Genomic DNA, 25195 nt, shown 5'->3' with positions numbered 1-25195 from the left:
GGACTTTGTTTTTCCTTGAAGACATTTTCCTTGAAGACAGAGTGGGTCTTCTCCGGGTCCCGTCAACTAAACAATGTCATTTGGCGGGACACAGGGGAAGAGCCTTCTCTGTGGCGGCCTCGGCCCTCTGGAACCAACTCCCCCCAGAGATTAGAATTGCCCCCACCCTCCTTGCCTTTCGTAAGCTGCTTAAAACCCACCTCTGCCGCCAGGCATGGAGGAATTGAGATACTCTTTCCCCCTAGGCTTCTACAATTTTATGCATGGTAGGTCTGTACGTATGTTTGGTTTTATAATAAGGGTTTTTAACTGTTTTAGTATTGGATTATTATTATATGCTGTTTTATTGCTCTTGTTAGTCGCCCCGAGTCTGCGGAGAGAGGCAGCATACAAATCCAATAAATAAATAAATTTTACTTCTCATCTAAATCCTGAAGAAGCTTCTTGGATGATAAGCAAAAATCTCCATAGACATTCTGTTCCAGGATTATGAAATATTACTGATATTACTAAATTATAGGAAGAAAGATGGAATAGAAAATCAGTAGTGGGGGAATGGGATCAAATACCTTAAAGAGGGAATGACTATTTGGCTGGCACCTTAACCCAGGAGCAATCCATGGTGTAACCTATTATTACCATATTACTGTCCAGTTTTTAAACCTGCCTTCCCACATTTCTCAAACCCTTTATGAGATTGCAGTTGTTTATTTATTTTATTTATTTATTAGATTTGCATGCCACCCCTCTCCGTAGACTCAGGGCGGCTCACAGCAACAATAAAACAATGTACAACAAATCTAATAATTTAAAAACACTAAAAACCCCATTATTAAAAGCTAACATACACACAACCATACCATGCATAAACTGTATAGGCCCGGGGGAGATGTCTCAATTCCCCCATGCCTGACGGCAGAGATGGGTTTTAAGGAGTTTGTGAAAGGCAAGGAGGGTGGGGGCAGTTCTAATCTCCGGGGGGAGCTGATTCCAGAGGGTCGGGGCCGCCACAGAGAAGGCTCTTCCCGTGGGTCCCGCCAAACAACATTGTTCAGTCAACGGGAGGAAATTTGGTAAAAAATGAAAATAAATTGACTTCTAATTTAGCATAACCGCAGCCTGCACTGGCTGCCGATCGGTTTCCGGTCACAATTCAAAGTGATGGTAATGACCTTTAAAGCCCTACATGGCATTGGGCCAGAATACATCCGGAACCGCCTTCTACCGCACGAATCCCAGCGGCCGATGAGGTCCCACAGAGTTGGCCTTCTCCAGGCCCCGTCGACCAAACAATGTCGTTTGGCGGGCCCCAGGGGAAGAGGCTTCTCTGTGGCGGCCCCGGCCCTCTGGAATCAACTCCCCCCAGAGATTAGAACGGCCTCCACCCTCCTTGTCTTTCGCAAACTACTCAAGACCCACCTTTGTCGCCAGGCATGGGGGAGTTAAGATATTCCTTCCTCTAGGCCATTACAAGTTATGCATGGTATGTTTGTGTGTATGTTTGGTTTTTACAATTAGGGTTTTTAATTGTTTTATTAAATTGGATTGTTACATGTTGTTTTTACCATTGTTGTTAGCCGCCCCGAGTCTGCGGAGAGGGGCGGCATACAAATCCAATAAATAAATAAAATAAATAAATAAATAACCAATGTAGACAGATGGAAAAGCACAATAAATTTCCCGTATCTATTTGTTCACTTGCATAAACATATCCACAAAATATGAAAGATAATGAAAGGCCTTTGGAAATAATATAAGAGAGATTTACCTTTCACGTTCCATTTGTCGTAAGCTATCATTCTTAATAGCTTCTATCAACAGGTTTGTATGTGGATCATCCTAAGAAGAGGAAAATTTAGTAACTGAGGTTGCATAAAAAACAGAAATGGATATATGGTCACAGAAATGTATTCATGAAAACACATAACATTTTAGGTATCATATTCTGTAAACTATTTTTATTGTCAATAAAACAGAATTACTTAACTTAGCACACCTTATTGCAAGATTTCAGCAGTCCAATCTAAGCAAAAGGTTTATTTTTAAATAACTGAGCTTTGTTTGTATAGCAGGTTTGTATAGCTTATTTCTGTGCTGAGCTGAGGATATATTTCAGTTCCAAAAATATCAGTTTCTATTTACTTTTTGACCTAAAAATCCTGTTTGGGCATATCGTGACTTTATTAAATAATTTTGTAATTCTGTAATTTATAATCTATAGGATTATAATTTATAATCCAAATGAAAACTATTTAAAGGCTGCTAGAATGCAAGCATTTCATCTGTGTAATAAACTTTACTTCAAAACTGCATTTAAAATGTTGTGATTCAGTCTGAGGCTCCTCAGGGAACGGCTGGAACTCTGCCGGCTCCATGCTCAGAGGGGGAGGACGAGGAACAGGAGGAGGAGGAGGAACAGGCAGACAGGGAAGAGGAATGTCAGAACGAGGAGGAGGGGGAACAGCCTGAGACCCCCGAGGGGGAGCTCTCCCCAGCGAGTAGCCTGGAGTCATTAGATGAGAACGCACAAGCCATCGTAGATATGAGGCAGGAGAAGGGCAGCACAAAGAAGGGAACAATTAGCCAGGTATTTCCATCCCTAATAGGCAACAGCTGGGTTTGGGTGTGGTTCTCCTCAGAAAGGTTGAAAAGGCAGGCCCGCCCTTCCTGTATTGTGGAGAGTTATCTTTTGGGAGTCCTGTGACCTTGCTTCGATCCTTGGCGTCTCTGATTCTGGCTTGTGGCCTCGAAGGCTGAAAACTTGGGGGAGGCGTGGGTTTTATTATCTACAGTGGTGTGTGTGCCAGCAAGAAGCCTGTTGTATTGTCTGGCCGTCGTGACTCTTCTGTGAAGATTCATAGCATTCCAGTGTGTAAGAACAGTTTTTGTTATCTGTGTTTGTTTTCAAAGATATAAAAGAACTTTGCTTTTTACCAGCGTCTCTGGCTACTCTTTTTAGTTGGTGTTGACGTCTGGGGGAACCCAGACAGAACATAAAATATTTGTCTGTTAGGAAAGAAAGCTCTGCTGGGATGAAATTACCATTGTTTGATATTGATCATAAAGAATTTTTAAACCACTGTTATACTATATGGAACTTTTTTCCCACTTTCCACAGCTGTTTTGTCTATAAATGGTGGTTTATGAATACTTACTCCTTGTGAAACGTACTTGTCATCATCATCAATTTCCAGTGGAACAGCAAGCAGTTTTTGGAAGGCTTTCTTCATTTGATCTCTGTCTCCAGTAGCAAAGTAGCACAAGATCAAGTTGAATCCTGCTTTCAGGTTTGGCGACATGCTCATAATGTGCTCAAAGGAACTGATGGCGTCAGTATATTGGCCCGTTTTAATAAACGCAACTCCAATGTTCTGCATTATTTTAATCCTAATGAAATACACCGTTGTTAGAATCTAATGTTAAACTGTATCTTGAAATACATATCCTGTGAGTGCTAAACTCGGCTTAGAATACAGTCAAAAGTGCAATTTAACACTGTGGACAAGAAAGTAACAACAATACCAAAACAAATTGAATATGAAAAATTGCTGGCATAAATTCCTCCATTTCTGTGCAAATATTAGAATAGGGATCTGGTATTTTTACTCCACTGATTCAATTTATAAATTCAACTATCAGTACCCCAGGGTACTATACAATAAAACATTATAAAAGCATATATTTATAAAAGTAATAACCACAAGTATAAAAGCATGTCATTCACAAACATTTGAAAACAATATTGATTACAATTAAGAATGGATAAAAATCAACCATCCACCATTAAAAACATCAGAACTGTTTTTCTGCATATCTAAAGCAAAGTAATAAAGGGTAATAATCTCATCTCCCTTAAATATGCAATATACAATAAGGGCTCAATATTGTAAAGGCCTTTCTTTAAGTTACACCAAATTATAACTAATGACTAATACGTTTAGATGGAGGAAATCAATTCTTGACAAAATTGGCCTAATAACTATGGCCTTCATCCAATTCTCACTTAAGCAGTCTCCTGATCAACAAAATCTTTATTCAATACAGTAGTACCTCTAGATACGAGCTGCTCCATATGCGAGTATTCCAAGTTACGAGCCGCGAAGCGAGCGAAATTTCTGTTCGACACCCGAGCTCAAATTCGGGATACGAGCCGAGCTTCCACTAGGTGGCGCAAGAATCTCCTTGCTTCCGGTTATCTTGGCGCGAAAAACAAAGTCTAAAGGCATTCGTTCGAGATGCGAGTTGGTCGACTTATGAGCTCGGGTCTGGAACGAATTAAACTCGTATGTCGAGGTACCACTGTACCTTACTAAATATCAGATAATGTAACAGGACATTTGCTATCTTCTCTGAGCCAACTACATTGGATCACAGAGTTAAGTATTATCAAACTATTAATGAGTAATAGATGAAAGAGAATAGGTATCAGCTACCTACAACCCAGGGTTCTAATTAACCTCCCCGTCGGTTCTCTTCCTCTCGTGCCGCATGGCCGCACTGCACAGGTGCATGTATGCATGTGCAATGCCAAAAAGATAGCAAAAAAACCCCTGAAAACAAGATGGCGGTGCATGCGCCAAAAACTCAGCTTCTGCACATGCGTAGAAGCAAAACCTGGTATTTTTTTTTTTTAAATTGTTTAAAGTTGGCGAGCCCATCTCTGCCCTTTAGCCCTTTAAACCCTTTAAAAGGAAGACATCTATAAAAGATCCACAATTGTAAGGACATTAAATTGCTTTCCCCTTTATTTATTTCTATATGCTCTTTTGAAGATCCCACATCATATTAACAGGGCAGATAACCAAAATACTTCTGTTATGTCTTCTTTGCCCTCAAGATAATATAAAGATTGCAGTGAAATAGATGAAAGGTCATAAATAGTCTCAGTAGATAGCATATGGACAAGACCAGCAGACAGAAAATTACAGTAAACAACAAATGGTCAGATCTTGTTGGAATTCACCTCATCTCCTTGTGGACACTTGCAATCTGATCTAGAGCCATTCGATAGAACTTGATAGCCTTTGAATAGTTCCTTTGCTTCAAATAAATATTTGCCATGTTCACTTTCAGCATACCTATAAAATAATACAGAATAAGAGGTAGCTCATATCCCAGTAATATTTCCAGAATATCATTTAGGCTCTATGTAGATATAAAACATATGTAGTAGTAGTAACAACAACAACAACAGAGTTGGAAGGGACCTTGGAGGTCTTCTAGTCCAACCCCCTGCTTAGGTAGGAAACCCTCCACTAGTTCAGACAGATGGTTATCCAACATCTGGAAGTGATGTGCCGGTGCCTGGAGGCTGTTGGGGCCTGGATGGGTGTCAACAGACTCAAACTCAACCCGGATAAGACGGAGTGGCTGTGGGTTTTGCCTCCCAAGGACAATTTATTTATTATTTATTTATTATTTAGATTTGTATGCCGCCCCTCTCCGCAGACTCGGGACCTGTCCGTCCATTACCCTGGGGGGGGGAAATTATTGACCCCCTCAGAGAGGGTCCGCAACTTGGGCGTCCTCCTCGATCCACAGCTCACATTAGAAAACCATCTCTCAGCTGTAGCGAGGGGGGCGTTTGCCCAGGTTCGCCTCGTGCACCAGTTGCGGCCTTATCATTGCTCACAGTCACTCATGCCCTCATCACCTCGAGGTTCGACTACTGTAATGCTCTCTACATGGGGCTACCTTTGAAAAGTGTTCGGAAACTGCAGATCGTGCAGAATGCAGCTGCGAGAGCAGTCATGGGCTTACGTAGGTATGCCCATATTTCACCATCACTCCGCAGTCTGCATTGGCTGCCGATCAGTTTCCGGTCACAATTCAAAGTGTTGGTTATGACCTTTAAAGCCCTTCATGGCATTGGACCAGAATATCTCCGAGACCGCCTCCTGCCGCACGAATCCCAGCGACCTTCTCCGGGTCCTGTCAACTAAACAATGTCGGTTGGCGGGCCCCAGGGGAAGAGCCTTCTCTGTGGCGGCACCGGCCCTCTGGAACCAGCTCCCCCCGGAGATTAGAACTGCCCCTATTCTTCCTGCCTTCCGTAAACTCCTTAAAACCCACCTTTGCCGTCAGGCATGGGGGAACTGAAACATCTCCCCCTGGGCATGTTTAATTTATACATGGTATGCTTGTGTGTGAGTCTGTTAGTATATTGGGTTTTTAAAATCTTCAAATATTTTAAATTTAGTCGGATTATTTATGATTTGTTCCACTTGTTGTGAGCCGCCCCGAATCTTCGGAGAGGGGCGGCATACAAATCCAAATAATAAATAAATAAATAAATCTGCTTAAAACCCTCCAGTGTTGGGGCATTCACAACTTCTGCAGGCAAGCTGTTCCACTGATCAACCGTTCTGACTGTCAGGAATATGTTAATAGTTAATATGGAAGAATTTGGAGAAGAGGGAAATAAAAACAATCAGCTACTTAGGGCAAAAAAGAAAGATAATATTTGACACTTTTATTTTCCAGTTGCATAATTATATACACAGCTGCCTTTTTTACTCCCTTTGGGCTCCAAGTTTACTTATTTATTTGCAAACCACAATTTCTATGCCAGTCTAGTCAAACTTGCTTTGTTTATTTGTATCCTATTTTTATTATTTTTAATATATAACTCAAGACAGTGAACATACATAATATTCCTACCTCCTCTTATTTTTGGGGAGAGAGAGTGATTGCCCAAGATCACCCAGCTGATTTTAATGGCTAAGGCAGGATTTGAACTCAGTCCCCTGGTTTCTAGCCTGGTGCCTTAACAACTATCCCAAACTGGTTCTCATTTTACTTAAAAACAACATTTAAATAGTAAAATGCTGGCTTTATTGGGCCTGCCTAATTTATAGACCTGAAAAATTGGGCCTCAAGAAAAACCTCAATTTTTTTATCACTTGAGGATTATGCTGGAACAAATATCAAAATTTAATTGGGAGAATAGTATACAGATTTTTCCTGTAGCTTGTAAACTGGCAGGTAAAGTTGTCGGTACTTTAAGAATACAATAACTAAATGCAGAGATTATCAGAGTTGTGATACCTGGACTGCAAAATACCAGATGATCAAAAGATAGCTGCAGAATTCAATTATTCCTGCCTTAAAGGAAGGTATTACTGAACTGGCAATCTCTTTTGCTAAATCATTCCCAAACTTTTTTACTTCAGATCTGAAAGTATATCTGACAAAAGAACAATATCTCACTGGGCTTATAAAATGGCATCAATTTCTACATTTGCCCAATATCAACAAACAGACTATGATAAATGTTATACACTGTTCAGAATCACCTATGCATGTGCTGGGTGGATATATATGTTTATTACATGCATGCATGCATGCATGCATGCATATATACATACATACATACATACATACATACATACATACATACATACATACATACATACATACATAGTTCCCATTTGGTATAATTATTCAGCATGGTTTGATCTGACAAAAGTAAAGTACTGTACCTCCATTGACAAACATTTTGTTTTTTACAATGACCTGATACGTATTTAGTGCTTCTGCATACATTTCATTAGCAGAATATTGGCTCGCCAAATTGAAGAGTACCTAAAAGGAAAGAAATGAGAATATTTCCATTGTTCTCCACAAGCAACAGTTTTAAATTTCTTCATCATAAAATTACAGCAGTCAGTAGTGTAGCAACTACGGTATATAGGAAAAAAGAGAAGTGCTATAATTTGGAAGAAAACAGAAAGCAGCTACACCAGGGGAAAGATCAGAATAGCTATTAGCAGAACATCATTGAAATACCCTATTTCTCAAGGAAAGGATTGAAAGATGTAGTCTTTTACTTCTGAGCCAAGAGTCCTTTGAACTCACTGGTACATTAGGAAGCTTACAGTTCTAGGATATTTTTGACCTATCTGATTTATGTTATTAATGGTCTTTAAATTCAAACAATGAATGGTCACATACAGTGTTCTCTCGATTTTCTCAGGTTTGAACTTCGCGAAAAATCTATACCATGGTTTTTCAAAAATATGAATTAAAAAATACTGCATGTTTTCCCCCTATACCATGGTTTTTCCCGTCCGATGATGTCATATGTCAGCGCCAAACTTTCGTCCGCCTTTAATAAATATTTTTTTAATAAACTTTAATAAATAAACACGGTGAGTAATAATCTAAGTGGTTGCTAAGGGAATGGGAAATTGTAATTTAGGGGTTTAAAGTGTTATGGGAAGGCTTGTGATACTGTTCATAGCCAAAAATAGTGTATTTACTTCCGCATCTCTACTTCGCGGAAATTCGACTCTCATGGGCGGTCTCGGAACGCATCCCCCGCAAAAATTGAGGGAACACTGTATACCCCTTAATATATACAGTACTATATAGAATATTCCTCTGAGAGAATCATCATTCAGGTATGATTAATCCAGTGGTTCCCAAAGTGGGGTCCATGCCCCACAGGGGGCAAATTTGATTTTTTAACTGGGGGCAATTGGAACCTTGTTTAAGCCAAGTTAATGGCCTTTTAGGCTTCTTCCACATGAGTGGGAGATCACTTTTTGAATAGTAAAAATTATATGTCATGGGGCATGAGTGGAATCAGGATTTTAGAGATGCTTAGGTAGGGCATGGCCAAAAAAAGATTGGAAACCACTGGATTAATCGCATTCTTAAGATTCTGAATGTACATTAAATGTTTTTATAGTTTACTTACAGTATAAGTAAGATCAAGGTTAATATTAGCAGGAGACATTGTCTGTTCACGTTGTCTTACTAAGGCTCTTTCTTTTCTTCCAGCATCTTTTGCCTTTTCTAGAGCCTTAAAGAAAATAATTTTTGTTTACTGGTGCCTTATGCCCTCCCTTAGACAATGCTGCATAAAACAATTTTTATACTGTACAGATATTTACACAAACCTATGTCCATGCTTATAAAATCACTAGTAAGATGCCACATCAACAAATACATTCATCATAAGGATACTCAAGTAGGGAATGCATCCCTCACTAGCATATTTTAAAGCTGTTCTTCGGTAGAAAGTGAGTTTACAAAATTTAATTTTTGAACGCTAATATGAAATCTAAAAAGCCTCTGCATATACCAAGAAAGAAATGGAAGGAGAAAGCAGGAAATAGTTTCTACATTCTTTTTGGTAAGAACACCTGTAGCAAATTCCTTCTCAACAAAAATTGGTTGTCTGCCATAGCACAGTTTTACAGTTTCCTTTGGATTTTTGAAAGATGGAACAACATATTACCTTTCCAATTTGAAATCCTCATTGCTCTCATCATATATTATAGATAGATGGACTTTTCTTTAAATGAACACAGAGGAAGCTGAATTCCAGTCCAAATTCTAAAATCCCCAGACTTACAAAATTGCAAAATATATATTCTCTAGTCTAGATTATGCACTTTCAGCATTCCTTAGAAACAAATATTTTATCATTTTCCATAAAAAGGCTTAAACAAATACAATGATGTCCAGAAGCAAAAATACGAACAGGCCACTAGTGGTCATTTTATATACCATACTTGCCTTATGAATCAATTGGCTAATTGAGGGAGTTGCACTATTTTTTAAAACTTTATATAAATTCATATTGCAGCTGTATGTACATGTGATGAGATTTATACTGAATTTTTATCCAGCTAAGGTTTTTATAACAGCTCTTTATTATCAAAAAAGAAACTGGCAATTTGAAAACTATGAAAGCAAGAATAGTTTGTATTTTAGGTTGAAGTAATAATTTGCATCTTACCAATTTTAAGTCTCCACAGCTGTGAGCAATGCAGCTTTCTTCAACCAATTCATTCACTTTTTTCTCTAACTGTTTAATCTTTCCTTCTGGACTGAAATAAGGAAAGAGCAGAATCATAAGACATCAGAAACACCAACACAAAAAACCCCTATCCTTTGTGCATATATTGGGTGTACTGCATTATGTTCTGCTTGGGGCTGCCCTTATTTTTATATATATTTGTTTTATACAGATAATTCTATGTTGATTTTTCTAATGAAATACTCAGGCAGGACTATTTCTGAAGAAGAAATTCAAAAATAGATGGTTCCCTCAAAAGACCTCCCAATAACTTTTTTCAGCAAAAACTGTTGAGGTCTTAAGATTTTTTAACCTAATGAAAGATTCCAATTCAATTCAATTCAATTTATTAGATTTGTATGCCGCCCCTCTCCGAAGACTCGGAGCGGCTCACAATGGTAAAAACAATACTATTATGGCACAAATCTAATATTAAAAGAAATATTTATTTATTTATTTATTTATTTATTTAGATTTGTATGCCGCCCCTCTCCGCAGACTCCATGAAACCCTATCATATTAAAACCAGGCAACACATACATACCAAACATAAATTATAAGGAGCCTGGGGGAAAGGTGTCTCAACTCCCCCATGCCTGGCGGTGTAGGTGGGTCTTGAGTAGTTTACGGAAGACAAGGAGGGTGGGAGCAGTTCTAATCTCCGGGGGGAGTTGGTTCCAGAGGGCCGGGGCCGCCACAGAGAAGGCTCTTCACCTGGGGCCCACCAGACGACTACTGTGTATAGTGACCAATCTGATTTATAAAGAAATGATTTCCTGCCCACCTCGCAAATATGCTCCAACTATCCAGGGCAAACTTGAGAAGCATACACAACAGCATGAAGTGAAAGCAATCTGACTTACAACAATGATTGTTTCATCTGCAGCCAAACACTAGATACAAAAAAGCCTGGGTAATTTATTTCATTAATTTATATTCTGTTTTTCTTTCAACAGCTCAGCACAACTTCCAGTGCAATCTCTCTTCATCATATGAAGCTAGCCTGGGCTGAAAAGAAATGGGTAGCCCAAAATCATACAATTTATTTCCATAGTTAAAAGTGAACAACCTGCCCCCAGTCCCCACCACATAGTCCAACATCACACCTATTGCAACACAAATCATCATAATGATTTAACACTCTTCCGAAAGGCGCTGAACACAAGTTTTTTCCAGCGGGCTTGAGGAACCCAGAGTGGGATGGAGCCCAATAAATGGCTCTTATAAATAGGTGCTGTTGCCAGGATGGGGGTGGGTGGGTGGCTATTATTTTATTAAAGTATTGGGTTTTTTTGTTTTTTATCATTCTTATTCTTATATGATGCTTTTATATTGTGTAAGCCGCCATGAATTGCCAGGGGCAAGGCGGTAAGATACATTTTCATAAACAAACAAACCACCGTGAGAGATGTTATCAAGTCTACCGGAATGGATATTTGTTAGTACCCTGTTTCCCCGAAAATAAGTCACCCCCGAAAGTAAGACATAGGAGAGGTTTCATAGAATTGCCTAATATAAGGCATCCCTCGAAAGTAAGACATAGGAGACCTTTCATTTCGCAACATTCCTGAACAGAACATATATAACACTGCTGTTCATAAATTGCATCCACAAACGCTGCATCAATTAGTTTTAAAACACATCCAATACCCATCCAACATGGGGCTGCGTGTTTGGATGCATTTTTGCTGCAGCAGGATACAGGATACAATTAACTGGGGGGAAAATAAGACATCCCCTGAAAGTAAGGCGTAGCACATCTTTGGGAGCAAAAATTAATATAATACGCTGTCTTATTTTCGGGGAAACACGGTATATGTGACTAAACGGCAATTGATATATCCATTAGTATATTTTTAAAAATTAAAACACTGACATTAATCATGAATCACATCTATCCCAGTTGTAGGAAGGTATGTATGTATGTATGTATGTATCTATGTATCTATGTATGTATGTATGTAGTTAGTTAGTTAGTTAGTTGGATTTCCAGGCCATCCTTCTCCTGTGGACTCAGGGCGGCTTACAAGATAAAAGCAAATACAAAATACAACATGTAAGAAACCCAAAAAATAAAATCTGATCTAAATCCATTGCAATTAAAAAAAAACAGTCAACCATATTCGTCACACCACAATCATACTTTTGACTTTCGTCCTGCCTGTCAATGACTACTTCAGCTTCAACCGAAACAACACAAGAGCACGCAACAAATTCAAACTTAATATTAATCGCTCCAAGCTTGACTGTAAAAAATATGACTTTAGCAATCGAGTTGTCGAAGCGTGGAACTCATTACCGGACTCAGTAGTGTCAACCCCTAACCCCCAACATTTCTCCCTTAGACTATCCACGATTGACCTCTCCAGGTTCCTAAGAGGTCAGTAAGGGGCGTACATAAGTGTACTAGCCTGCCTTTCGTCCCCTGTCCAATTGTCTCTCCTTATCTCATATCTCATATATCTTTTCTTCCTTTCATATCTCTTCTCCTCTACTTTTATATCTTTTCTTTATATATAATACTTCATGTCTATCCTCTTCAATATGTATTGTGTATTGGACAAAATAAATAAATAAATAAATAAATAAATACATACATACATACATACATACATACATACATACATACATACATACATACTCTCATACTATCAGCCGGAGCAGGATGCCAGCCCGCAACGGCCCCAGGCCTGCCGGCAGAGGTGTGTTTTTAAAATCTTTCAAAAGGCCAGGAGGGTGAGAGCAGTGCAAATCTCTGGAGGGAGTTGATTCCAAAGGGCCAGAGTTGCCACAGAGAAGGCCCTTCCCCCAGGTCCTCCAGACGGCATTGCTTGTAGGATCTGACTGTCCGCTGGGCAGTGTTCCCTCTAATTTTTTGGGGGGGGTGGGCGGAAAAGTATAGTGTCTGAGCGGCAGTCCCTTCAGGCCTGGGCGGCAGAGAAATAATAAATAAACATACAAACAAACAAACAAAGAAATAAAAAACCCACCCTGTTTTGCCTCAGAGAATTTCAAAATAAAATACTGTACTGTGTGTCTATAACAGTGAGCTCATAATAGGGCAACTCTATCAATATCAAAATGCCACTTAAATAGTTGAGCTAGTTTCAAACTAGATTTTGATTTTCTTTCTCTCTTCCTTACTCCCATTCTTTTTCTTTCTCTTTTCCTTCCTCTCTTTTTTCTATCTGTTTCTCTCTTCCTCTCTTCCTCTCTCTCTCCTTCCCTCTCACTCTTTCCCTCTCGGCTTCTGGGCAGGTTTGGAAAACTCTGAGTTGATGATTTTTAAGTGAGCGATTGCTCACTGCTCAGCTTAGAGGGAACTATGCTGCTGGGATACATATTTGAAGATGGTGTTGTGTGACATCAAAACAATCTCCTACCATAATTACTCTATAATAAAAATATCACTGTTTGTACTTTGGCACTAAATTTAAAACAAACATCTTTTTAAAAAAATAATGTCATATTAGATCAGTATAGAAAAATGAAGATCCAGCTTTTTCCAATCAAGTTATGTTTTATTTCCTTACCATGAATAATGTATATGCTATTGATAACAAGGATGGTTACAATGCTATCCACATACCTATCTTCATTCTTTGTTTCTAGAGGAGGAGCTGGGCCTCTTGCCTGGCCAAGAGGATCAAATGCAGAATCTACAAATTAATAAATGCAACTGAGAACGCCAGCAATGTTTCTCTATTGAAGTCTCATTTTTAATAATTTTTAAAAATTTATCTTTATTGGATATTTAACCTCTCTTTCTACACAAATAAGTATGTAAGACACTCCCAAAATTAAAAAATAAATACAATCCTAGAAGATAAAACTTACATTTCAATTATTTAAAAGTTTAAGGTCTGATAAATGAATTGTGTCTACAGAGTTTTCTAAATACCATATATGCTGCACCAAGCACCACTCCCTGAGGAAGGATGTTTCATAATCTGGAAACAATGCAGGAAAAACCTATATTCAGCCCAGAGAGGTGCGTAACAGGATAAATGGCCCCTTAGATAGTACAATATGTCTCATGTGTAGTTAATTTCAATTAATTTAGCAAAGAGGAGAATAAAAACTACATATTAAAAGCATTACAGTGTTCCCTTGATTTTCGTGGTTCGAACTTCACGAATAGCCTATACCACGTTTTTTCAAAAAATATTAATTCAAAAATACTTCATGGGTTTTTTTTCTATACCACAGTTTTTCCCGCCCAATGACATCATACATCATCGCCAAACTAATAATTTTTGCAAATAAATAACAAAAAAAATAATTATTGTCAATAAATAATTATGTTTATAAATATCAGGATCACTAAGTGTCTTATTCAGTGGTGAGTACCAGTAATAATGGTGAGTAAATGGTTGTTAAGGGAATGGGAAATGGTAATTTAGGGGTTTAAAGTGTTAAGGGAAGGCTACTGTCGATAGCCAAAAATGGTGTATTTACCTCCGCATCTCTATTTCATGGAAATTCGACTTTCACGGGCGGTCTCAAAACGCATCCCCCGCGAAAATCGAAGGAACACTCTATTACTTTTTTCTCTCTGAATGTTTAATGTATCAAAGAAATATCATTTACAGTGTTCCCTCGATTTTTGCGGGGGATGCGTTCCGAGACCGCCCGCGAAAGTCGAATTTCCGCGAAGTAGAGATGCGGAAGTAAAGACACTATTTTTGGCTATGAACAGTATCCCAAGCCTTCCCTTAACACTTTCAACCCCTAAATTACAATTTCCCACTCCCTTAGCAACCATTTAGATTATTACTCACCGTGTTTATTTATTAAAGTTTATTAAAAAAATGTTTTTTAAAGGCAGACGAAAGTTTGGCAATGACATATGACGTCATCGGGCGGGGAAAACCGTGGTATAGGGGAAAACACCGCGAAGTACTTTTTAATTAATATTTTTGAAAAACCGTGGTATAGACGTTTCGCGAAGTTCGAACCCGTGAAAATCAAGGGAACACTGTATTATTATTATTTTAGGCACTGATTCTGTGTTTTTCACTGCTCATGTTGTTTTTACTGTATGTTGGAGAAAGTTTTATACAGCCCCCCCCCCCCCCCCCCCCCAAATAGTACAATCATAAGCAAGTTGTTTAAAGCTCTAAAGGATGACACTATAAATTGTGCCCAGGACATGCAAGCAATGCATGTCTTTAAATACAAACAGCACGTAATCTCTGAATCTTGCAGAGTTAACAGTCTATTGCTGGATTGTGTACAAGATACAATTTCTAAACATTTTTCAAGGGCAATTTCAAACTTCCAGGATTCATAACAGGACACGACTAAGGTGTGGCTAACTGTTGCCAAATCTGACTTGCTTAAGAAGAGTTGCAGCTGATATGCATAATACATTCCTTGCCATAGCTGCATCCCTGCCCCCCACCACTAGAATCTAGTTTCAGCTGAGGATCAAGGAATCCACTCCATCCCCAACCCCCCAAACTGCATATAGTGGCCAATCTGAATGATAAAGTCTTCGGAGAGGGGCGGCATACAAATCTAAGTAATAAATAAATAATAAATAAATAAATATTTCCTGTACACCTCCCAAATCGGCTTCAAGCATACACAATAGCAGGAAGTGAAAACAATCTGACTTATAACTTTGGTTGTTTAATCTGCAACCAAACCCTACACACAAAAAAGGCTAGGTGATTTATTCAATTTATATTCTGCCTTTCTTTGATGTGAATATTTAATTTATATTCTGCCTTTCTTTCTTTGACACTCAAATATATTAATTACTTCCATAGAGTTGAATAGCAGGGAGCAATATAGCTGAATGCTACCAGCATAATAATCTCACCCCATTCCAAATCTTTGAAGTATGTCTCCCACCAATTTTATGTAGATGTTAACACAACAAGGGCAATTTGTGGGATACTATACATCATCAGCCAAAGTGTCACTTAGTTTTTCCTTAGCATAACAGGAAGGACTAGAACTGCTTTTTAATCATATCCTCAACTGACAACCTTGTCAGGAGCCTGGGAAGGACACCATAGAAACATAGAAGACTGACGGCAGAAAAAGACCTCATGATACATCTAGTCTGCCCTTATACTACTTTTTGTATTTTATCTTAGGATGGATCTATGTTTATCCCAGGCATGTTTAAATTCAGTTACTGTGGATTTACCAACCACATCTGCTGGAAGTTTGTTCCAAGGATCTACTACTCTTTCAGTAAAATAATATTTTCTCATGTTGCTTTTGATCTTTCCCCCAACTAACTTCAGATTGTGTCCCCTTGTTCTTGTGTTCACTTTCCTATTAAAAACACTTCCCTCCTGAACCTTATTTAACCCTTTGACATATTTAAATGTTTCGATCATGTCCCCCCTTTTCCTTCTGTCCTCCAGACTATACAGATTGAGTTGATTAAGTCTTTCCTGATACGTTTTATGCTTAAGACCTTCCACCATTCTTGTAGCCCATCTTTGGACCCGTTCAATTTTGTCAATATCTTTTTGTAGGTGAGGTCTCCAGAACTGAACACAGTATTCCAAATGTGGTCTCACCAACGCTCTATATAGCAGGATCACAATCTCCCTCTTCGTGCTTGTTATACCTCTAGCTATGCAGCCAAGCATCCTACTTGCTTTTCCTACTGCCCGACCACACTGCTCACCCATTTTGAGACTGTCAGAAATCACTACTCCTAAATCCTTCTCCTTTGAAGTTTTTGCTAACACGGAACTGCCAATACAATACTCAGATTGAGGATTCATTTTCCCCAAGTGTATTATTTTACATTTGGAAACATTAAACTGCAGTTTCCATTGCTTTGACCATTTATCTAGTAAAGCTAAATCATTTACCATATTACAGACGCCTCCTGGAATATCAACCCTATTGCACACTTTAAAGTCATACGGTAGTTGATGACATAAAAAAAAGTATACCTCTTGTAGCTGCTTTGGTGTAACCTGCTGCCTGCACTGCTGTCATAGGCCGAGTGACACCATCCTTAAAGAACAAATGATGAAAATCATAAGGCAAAGCAAGTTCTTGCATTATTACTGTATAATATTCATATTTATTTATTTTATTTTTATTTTATTAGTTTGACCCAATCCCTATTAAATATTAGAATAAGACAAATACGTGAAACTGAACTGCATTAATACTTCAACACCATAATTTAAGTTGGGGAATTTCAATAATAAATTGCAGTACATCGGATTTTTTTTCGTAAGTTGTTATACAGGTAGTTATCAACTTACAAGCATTTACTTCGTGGCCATGGTCACCTGATCAAAATTCAGGCGACTGGCATGCATTTCTAACATTTGACGTGCCCTGAGGTCACGTGATCACCCATTGTGACTTTCTGCCCAACAAAGTTAATGAAGACGCCATATTCACTCAACAGCCATGTTGCTAACAACTACATGGTTCCCTTAACAGCCGTGACAAGAAAAGTCATAAAATGGGGCAAAACTCACTTAACTGTCTTGCAAAAGAAATTTTGGGCTTAATTGTGGTCGTAAGTCGAGGAGCCCACCAAGCCACGCCCACAGAACCGACAAAAAAGTAAGACCAAGTATTCTAACCTCCTTCTGATGTTTGCTCTGTGTGTATGAGCCCGAGAAGGATGAGAGGAGTGGGAGGGGCAGTGAGGGGAGGGGCCAGTTAGTGGTACTATTTATCGGTTCTCTGAACTACATATATCCGTACTTGCTGAATTTCACTCCTGATATAGTCTTAAGATTCATTAACTTAGATCACTAATATCTATGAATTAATTTTAGCAAAAATTATAACAGTATTACCTGTAGAGCTGCTGTCATTGGTCTGCCCATTGATGAAGACAATGTTGTCTTTGACTATCGTGACACAAGAAAATATTTTGATCAATCATCACTGCAAGTTCTATTTCTAGGGGAATAAGCAGGTCTACAGCACAGAAATCACAATCCTAGCAGCGCAGAAGGTGACACTGCTCAAATATCAATGCAAGAACCAGACATTTTTAATATGTCTATGATATGGAATTCTCACTTCAAACCTCAGTATGGTGTTAGGAGATACCAGGCTAATCTCCTAATTGTTACTTGTTTTTTAAATATATTGAAATAGCTATATAAATTAAAACTGGTGTCAGAGAGCAGAGTAGCATCTGGCCTTATATAAGAGAAGTTGCTTCTGCTGAATTTATTTTATTATTATTTTTTAATTATTATTATTTATTAGATTTGTATGCCGCCCCTCTCTGTAGACTCGGGGCGGCTTACAGCAATGATAAAAACAATGTATAATGATTTCCAATATTCCAATATTTATAAGCCACTGCCATAGAAAACTGCTTAAACTACTTCCTTTCATTCTTGCAACAAATCCAGCAGTTGTGTTCCTAATCTTTTGTGTTTCTCAATTGTGGTTCCATTTTCCAATTCTCTTCATTCATAGGATAAAACTTTCCCCAACTCGGTGAACATACATTTACAGGGTTGTAACTCCCAGAATTCCCAGGTTGGATGGTCATAACTACTGCTGGTTGAGTATTCCAACTTCCAACAAATGCGGAGAATAAAGATTGGAAGGGTGTCTTATATTCTGATTATTCCTGATTTCAACAATCTAACAATAACAATTTTTCCCTTTCCAGTACCAATACTTGATGTGACTTAATGCATTCTAAAATGGGACGTGTTGTTCCAAATTATAGAAATAAGTATCCCTAAGTAATAGTTTTTGGTTTTCTCTCTATCTTTCAAGAGACATCACCCCTCAACTGTGGAACTTTGCTTTTCCCTTTCAGGTTTGTAGTCCTCGTGAGGATTCAAAATATGAGAGCTACCTAATTTCACAGGCTGACTAAGATCAGGACCTTTGCACTTAGTATGTCTTGTTGGTGAAAAAGCAGAAGCAAAGAAAGAAGAGGAGGAGAAAAATATGCAGAGAATAACAACTTACCACATATCCCGTAGCTAAAGTCCGTGCACTTGATGTACCTGGAACTTTGGCTGTAAACTTGTAAAAAGGAATTAAGTGTTAATTACATTAAGAATTATTTTACAAGAACTAGAACGCAGTACTATGTAATTACTATGTGTAATTACAATGAAATTATATAATTATCTCTATAAAATTACATCAAACCTGTCAATACGGTTTTAGTATCTTTTTTGGAAAGCATAGAGAAAACATAGAAGTTGAAAAACATCCCATAAGCAACCCACTGTGATCACTTGCCAAGGAAAATGCATGAAAACTTCAAAGAAGTTACCAGGACTTGAGCTTGGTTCAAAAAAATCTGACTTTGCTCCTTTGAACTTTTGCCACAAACTTTTATTTATTTATTTATTATTTGTATATCTAAGCTGCCCTCCTCCATAGATTCAGGGCGGCTCACAACAAAGACAAAGACAAAAATAGAACAGGTCATTATTGTTATTTATTCTTTCAATTTTTTGCGTTCTGTTAACCACCAGAATCACAGTAGGAAGATAGACTGTCATATAAATCTATTAAAATGAATATATAAATATTTGATCAATTATCAGCATTAATGAACAAACTGATATATGTCCTCTGTAGATATGCAATTATTCTAGAGAGCTGATGTCCAAAATATCCAAGTAAGTGATCAGCTAGCAATATTTTTTTATATTTTAAAAAATTATGTTCCAGATCCAGATATGAGAACCTTTTTTAATTAATATTGTTATTGCCTGGCTACCTGAAATTTATTTATTTATTATTTATTTATTTATTATTTGGATTTGTATGCCGCCCCTCTCCGAAGACTCGGGGCGGCTCACAACAAGTGAAAAAACAATCCAATACATAATCCAATTAATTAAAATATGAAAAGTTTTAAAAAACCCTATACTAACATACACACACACAAGCATACCATGCATATGGACTAGTGGCTCTTTATTTCTCACTGTCAAGGTAAATTTGCATGCTCTTGTATAATTTTCTCAGATGACTTCATTTAATTGACTAATTATTGCATGCATTTTGTAATTCACATGTAATTACATCTAGTCTGGAATACCAGAATGATTATCAGAACATGATACTATTGTTAAGTTACAGTACTGACGTACATGTTTATCCATGCTTATGTAGGTATGTGTCCCTATACATGTTTTGGAAAAGTAAAAAACCCTGACAGAAGAACTTTTTAAAAAATAGAAACAAACAGCTATAAAAAGAACAACATCATATATATTATTTCAGTAAGTATAAAGTAAGCAAGGATTGCTGTTTACCTTAAACAAATACTTTAAACAAAGATGTGAAAGTAGGCTAAAAATATAGTAAAAGAACTGATGCTCTCAATAAGTTTTGTAAATGCTTACACAGATGCTATGTAATTTTTAACTTACTGGAGGCCTTCTACCATGGCTAGTTTTCACAGCCTGTTGAAACGCTGGATCATTCTCTAAATCCTAGAAAAACACACAAAACTATGAATGTCGACTTTGCAATAGCAAAATAGTCAGGATTTTTCTTTTAAAATTGTATTTTATATAAATATATTTAATTTGCATTTGTACATTTATATTAAAATGCATTATGTGGACTGAATTTATTCCACACATTTATGTTTCTATACAAACGAGAGATACATGTCAGCTACTATTCCTTGTCCTTCTTTAAATCCTCTTTACTACTTGAAGTGTTGAGGGAGACTATTATAAGAGACCACTATTATATTATACTACTACTACTATATCTTAGCATAATAAAATTCATCTATGGTATCCTATGGCAGGGTCTCCAACCTTGGCAACTTGAAGACTTGTGGACTTCAACTCCCAGAGTTCCGCAGCCAGCAAAGCCAGCTGAGAAACTTTGGGAGTTGAAGTCCACAAGTCTTCAAGTTGCCAAGGTTGGAGATCCCTGTTCTATGGTAGTCCAATGAATTTCAAAATACATGTTTTACAAAATTTACTGTATATTTGTATTTGTGCAAATCTGATTTGCTCAAATTTTGTTTCTTTTTATCTTATCTTTTACTTTTAATTTATTCTTTTTTTATTCTTTTTCTGTGCTTTCATAATATTATAACAAACAATTGGTAAATACATAATATTCATAATATTATAACAAACAATTGGTAAATACAGGTATGTATATTTTACCTCTGTATCAAAAGTAGGGTTATAATCATTATAACCAGAATAAAGATCATCTTCATCTGCTTCGGGGGCCAGGTGGACATTTTTCATCATTTTAATCTAGGAAACATTAAAGACATCGAAATACTGGCTTTCAGTTTTAGCAGTTAGTAAATATCTATCAAACCCTGCAATGTTTCTATAAATCTACTTGTAATTATAATGTCTTCATCATAAACTTTTTTTAAAAAAACCAAACTTATGCCTGAAAATGACAACATCAAGAATGTTCCAATCTAAAATTGTAACATCACAACTGAAGGCTGTAAAGCATCTACAGTATTCCACAGTGCAGGTGAAAGAAACAATGAGAGAAGAAGCTAAGACATCAAGAGTCCAGTTTCCATTATGATGCAGCAGCAAAACAGCAAATGGTAAGAGAATGCAGGTTTCTGTCTATTCATTAAGAAATCCCACTGACATAATCTGACTTTCTCTTAGGAAAACACAGTTTATCTTTCTGTTCAATCTTGTCTGATTGCGGAAGACTGCCTAGATAAGTCCATGCAGTTTTCTTAGCAATTTTTTTTCTCCCAGAAATGGTTTGCCATTGTCTCCTTCCAAGGGCCAAGAGAAAGAGACAAGGCCACCATAAAGCAGACTAGAATTCATAATCTCCCAGTTTTTATCCTGATCCTTTAACCACTATGCCAAACTGATTCTCACAAAAACAAGTATAAGACAGTCATCTTAACACTACAATTCAGAAACTAGTCTACTGAATTTAAAAGAACCTATTCCAAAATTAGTGTCAGAGGACTGAAATTTAGTCTGTATGTGTGATCAAAAACACACTTCTAAGGCAGTAGTTCTGGAAAGTATAATCCATTCTACAATACAGTATTAATATTTGCACTTGCTTCTCAGGAGCTGTTATATCATTGCCCTGTTAGTAATATTGGAAACTCATTTCAAAAATAATTAAAAATTTGATCTTAGCTCATTAAAATATCACATTAACACCAGCACTGAAATGGGCACCAGGATGCTGGGATACTAACCTCAAATAATAATAATAATTAATAATAATAATAATTTATTGGATTTGTATGCCGCCCCTCTCCGTAGACTCGGGGCGGCTAACAACAATGATAAAAACAGCATGTGACAATCCAATAATAAAATAACTAAAAACCCTTATTATAAAACCAAATATACACACAAACATACCATGCATAACTTGTAATGGCCTTGGGGGAAGGGGGAAATACAAATCAAGCTGATTTTTCTGGCAGATGTTCAAAACCAAATTGTGTGGGTGAATGTGTTCCTCCAATTATGCAATCCCAATTTTATAGGTTCAGGCTAGGCCCTCTGAATTAGGATCAGATATTGGCAGCCATTGGCACAGAATCATATTGCATAGTTTCTGAACAACCAAATCACCTTCAAAAGGACTTCCATGCAAAATGTGTGGCAACAAGCCCCTCGAAAGAGAAGAATACAAGTCTGGGGAACAATTGTGAAAACTACACACATGGCTGTAGCCTGTTTCTTAAAAGATACTTCAAGCCACTTCTGTTCCCAAATTCATATCTGGCCACTATCCAATTCCCAGGAGGCAGTATCTTATCCTAGATATGATTCTTTAACCATTAGAAGAAAAATGGGTTTCAGGAAGGAAAAGTGTTTATTGTAATCCCTTGGTGTTCATTGTTGTGAGCTGTCCAGAGTTATTGGAAGTTGGACAGCATACAAGTTTAATAAATAAATAATAGAAAGTCCTTCCCTGACTTGAGCAAGGAGCCGAAAGAGCTGCTGATGCAGTTCTACAGAGGAATCATTGAGTCTTCCATCTGCACCTCTATAATTGTCTGGTTTGATTCTGCAACCCAACAAGACTGACACAGACTTCAGAGAAGAATCAGAACTGCAGAAAAAACCATTGCTGCCAACCTGCCTTCCATTGAGGACCTGTATACTGCATGATTCAAAAAGAATAGAATAGAATTTTATTGGCCAAGTGTGATTGGACACACAAGGAATTTGTCTTGGTGCATATGCTCTCAGCATACATTTGTCAAGAATCATGTGGTACAACACTTAATGATTGTCATAGGGGTCAAATAAGCAATGAAGAAACAATCAATATTAATAAAAATCTTAGGATACAAGCAACAAGTTACAGTCATAAGTGGGAGGAAAAGGATAAGAATGATGAGAAAAACTAGTAGAATAGAATTGCAGATTTAGTAAAAAGTCTGACAGTGTTGAGGGAATTATTTGTTTAGTAGAGTGATGGCATTCGGGGGAAAACTGTTCTTGTGTCTAGTTGTCTTGGTGTGCAGTGCTCTGTAGTGACGTTTTGAGGGTAGGAGTTGAAAGAAGGTGGTGAAAATATTTACTGACCCCTCGCATGGACATAAACTCTTTCAACTCCTACCCTCAAAACGTCACTATAGAGCACTGCACACCAAGACAACTAGTTTTCCCCCTGAACGCCATCACTATGCTAAACGAATAATTCCCTCAACACTGTCAAACTACAGTACTGTATTTACTAAGTCTGAACTACTATTACTGCTATTTTTTCTCATCATTCCTATCACCCATTTCCTCCCACTTATGACTGTAACTTGTTGCTTGTATCCTTAAGATTGTTATTAATATTGTTTTCTGACTGCTTATTTGACCCCTATGACAATCATTAAGTGTTGTACCTCATAATGCTTGACAAATGTGTATTTTCTTTTATGCACACTGAGAGCATATGCACCAAAGACAAATTCCTTGTGTGTCCAATCACACCTGGCCAGTAAAGAATTCTATTCTATTGTATTCTGTTCCGTTCCCTTCCATTTCTATTCTAGATCAATGTTTCCCAACCTTGGAAAATTGAAGAGATCTGGACTTCAACTCCCAGAATTCCCCAGCCAGCATTCGCTATGACAATCAAGCATTTGCTGGCTGGGGAATTCTGGGAGTTGAAGTCCAGATCTCTTCAAGTTGCCAAGATTGGGAAACACTGTTCTAGATGACCTCCAAGATTCTTTCCAACTCTATTCTGATTGATTGACTGAATGCACAAGCCTAGCTCCCTTCAGCGATTCTGTTTACTTCTGTCAATCAACAGAAGGGGAGTTTTGAGTTAAATGCTCACCTGGCTGAGCCGTTCCAAGGTCGAGAGCTCCAGCAACGATGGAAACGATCAGAATCTGTAAAAAACGCCGGGGGAAAAGAAAGGATGTTAATTGGTTCAAATCCTTTCTTCAAACAACCCTTACCAGCCACCGCCAGCATACTTGGAATTTTTCCGGGTCCAGCTATCTCCCAGATAACCTAAGCCTCCCTCCCATTAACGCGGCTTTTCTCTTTGGCTCTTCCCAAACAAAGCGGCTTCGCAGGACAAGAAGCGACCCTCTTTATTTTGAAATGTAGGGCCTGGACTCTCAAGCCCACAATGCATCACTTCGGGGTTGCTAAGGAACAAGAACGCTGCATTTACGCGGAAGGAAATATTCGAGCATGCGCAATGACCACAAACGAAGCTCCCGCTGGACAATTATTGCCGCGTCCTGTTTGCCAGTCGTTGAGTCATAGCTAGAAATCAGGCAGCAGCGGTTTAAAAACAGAAAGTAAGGCGCATTTCAAAGAATAATTAGTAAATATTGATTTACAGTATTTTTCTCCAATTTTTCGTGCCTCAGATTCCACCAAGCCCCAACCAATACACCATGTTGGCTGGGAATAGGATGGATGGGTGGGTGGGTGGGTGGTGATGGATGGATGGATGGGATGGATGGATGGATGGATGGATGGAAGGAAGGAAGGAAGGATGTCCTACCGTCCTATTATCCTCTTTTATCATTACGTTTTACTTATGTTTATACAAACCACACTATCCGATATATGTTTGACAAATAAATAAAATAAATTAAAATTTGTAGTACAAATATATTTGTGGAGGAATAAGGGATTATGTCTTGGCCGATTAAAAAAATTAAACATGTCAGACCTGGTTAGACATTGGATAGGGGGAACAACCAGAAAATTCCAAGCCCTTAAATTAGTAAAAAATAAAAATAAAAATCAGAAAAGGCAATGGCAAATCATTTTCACATTGTTGCTAAAGAAACTATGGATTCCCCGATACGGTCATCAGAACTCAAGTTCAACCTGAGAAAATCATTTTTAGCTTTTTCATTTGTGCATCTTTCTATTGGCTTACTGAAAATGGGCAGGGTTTTATAATGAATAAAATTCTGCTAAAAGGGGGAGGGGTAGTTCC

The 25195-nt window shown here is 37.8% G+C and overlaps 1 protein-coding gene across 2 annotated transcripts in view; it reads right to left on the bottom strand.

Moving 5' to 3' along the window:
- IFT88 (intraflagellar transport 88) overlaps positions 1–24401 on the bottom strand; it is a 45810-nt gene extending 21409 nt beyond the window's left edge. Inside the window, exons 1-14 of one of the 2 annotated variants that reach the window (XM_070749768.1) lie at positions 24210–24401; positions 24068–24122; positions 20932–21027; positions 20173–20235; positions 18749–18805; positions 17605–17658; positions 16735–16798; positions 13398–13467; positions 9749–9839; positions 8702–8806; positions 7482–7584; positions 4964–5078; positions 3156–3387; positions 1769–1839 (exon numbers count right to left, since the gene is read on the bottom strand). In XM_070749768.1, the coding sequence (XP_070605869.1) occupies positions 1769–1839; positions 3156–3387; positions 4964–5078; positions 7482–7584; positions 8702–8806; positions 9749–9839; positions 13398–13467; positions 16735–16798; positions 17605–17658; positions 18749–18805; positions 20173–20235; positions 20932–21021 (1115 nt within the window). In that variant the 5' untranslated portion in view covers positions 21022–21027; positions 24068–24122; positions 24210–24401. Of the gene's footprint in view, positions 1–1768; positions 1840–3155; positions 3388–4963; positions 5079–7481; positions 7585–8701; positions 8807–9748; positions 9840–13397; positions 13468–16734; positions 16799–17604; positions 17659–18748; positions 18806–20172; positions 20236–20931; positions 21028–24067 lie in introns of both variants that reach the window. The other variant, XM_070749769.1, reaches the window with a different exon arrangement.
- Positions 24402–25195: the final 794 nt, after the last annotated feature.

The sequence above is a fragment of the Erythrolamprus reginae genome, chromosome 4 (assembly GCF_031021105.1).
Source record: "Erythrolamprus reginae isolate rEryReg1 chromosome 4, rEryReg1.hap1, whole genome shotgun sequence".
Taxonomy (NCBI): Eukaryota; Metazoa; Chordata; class Lepidosauria; order Squamata; family Dipsadidae; genus Erythrolamprus; species Erythrolamprus reginae.
The sequence above is the reverse complement of the archived record's forward strand: the minus strand, read 5'-3'. Positions and strand labels throughout refer to the sequence as shown.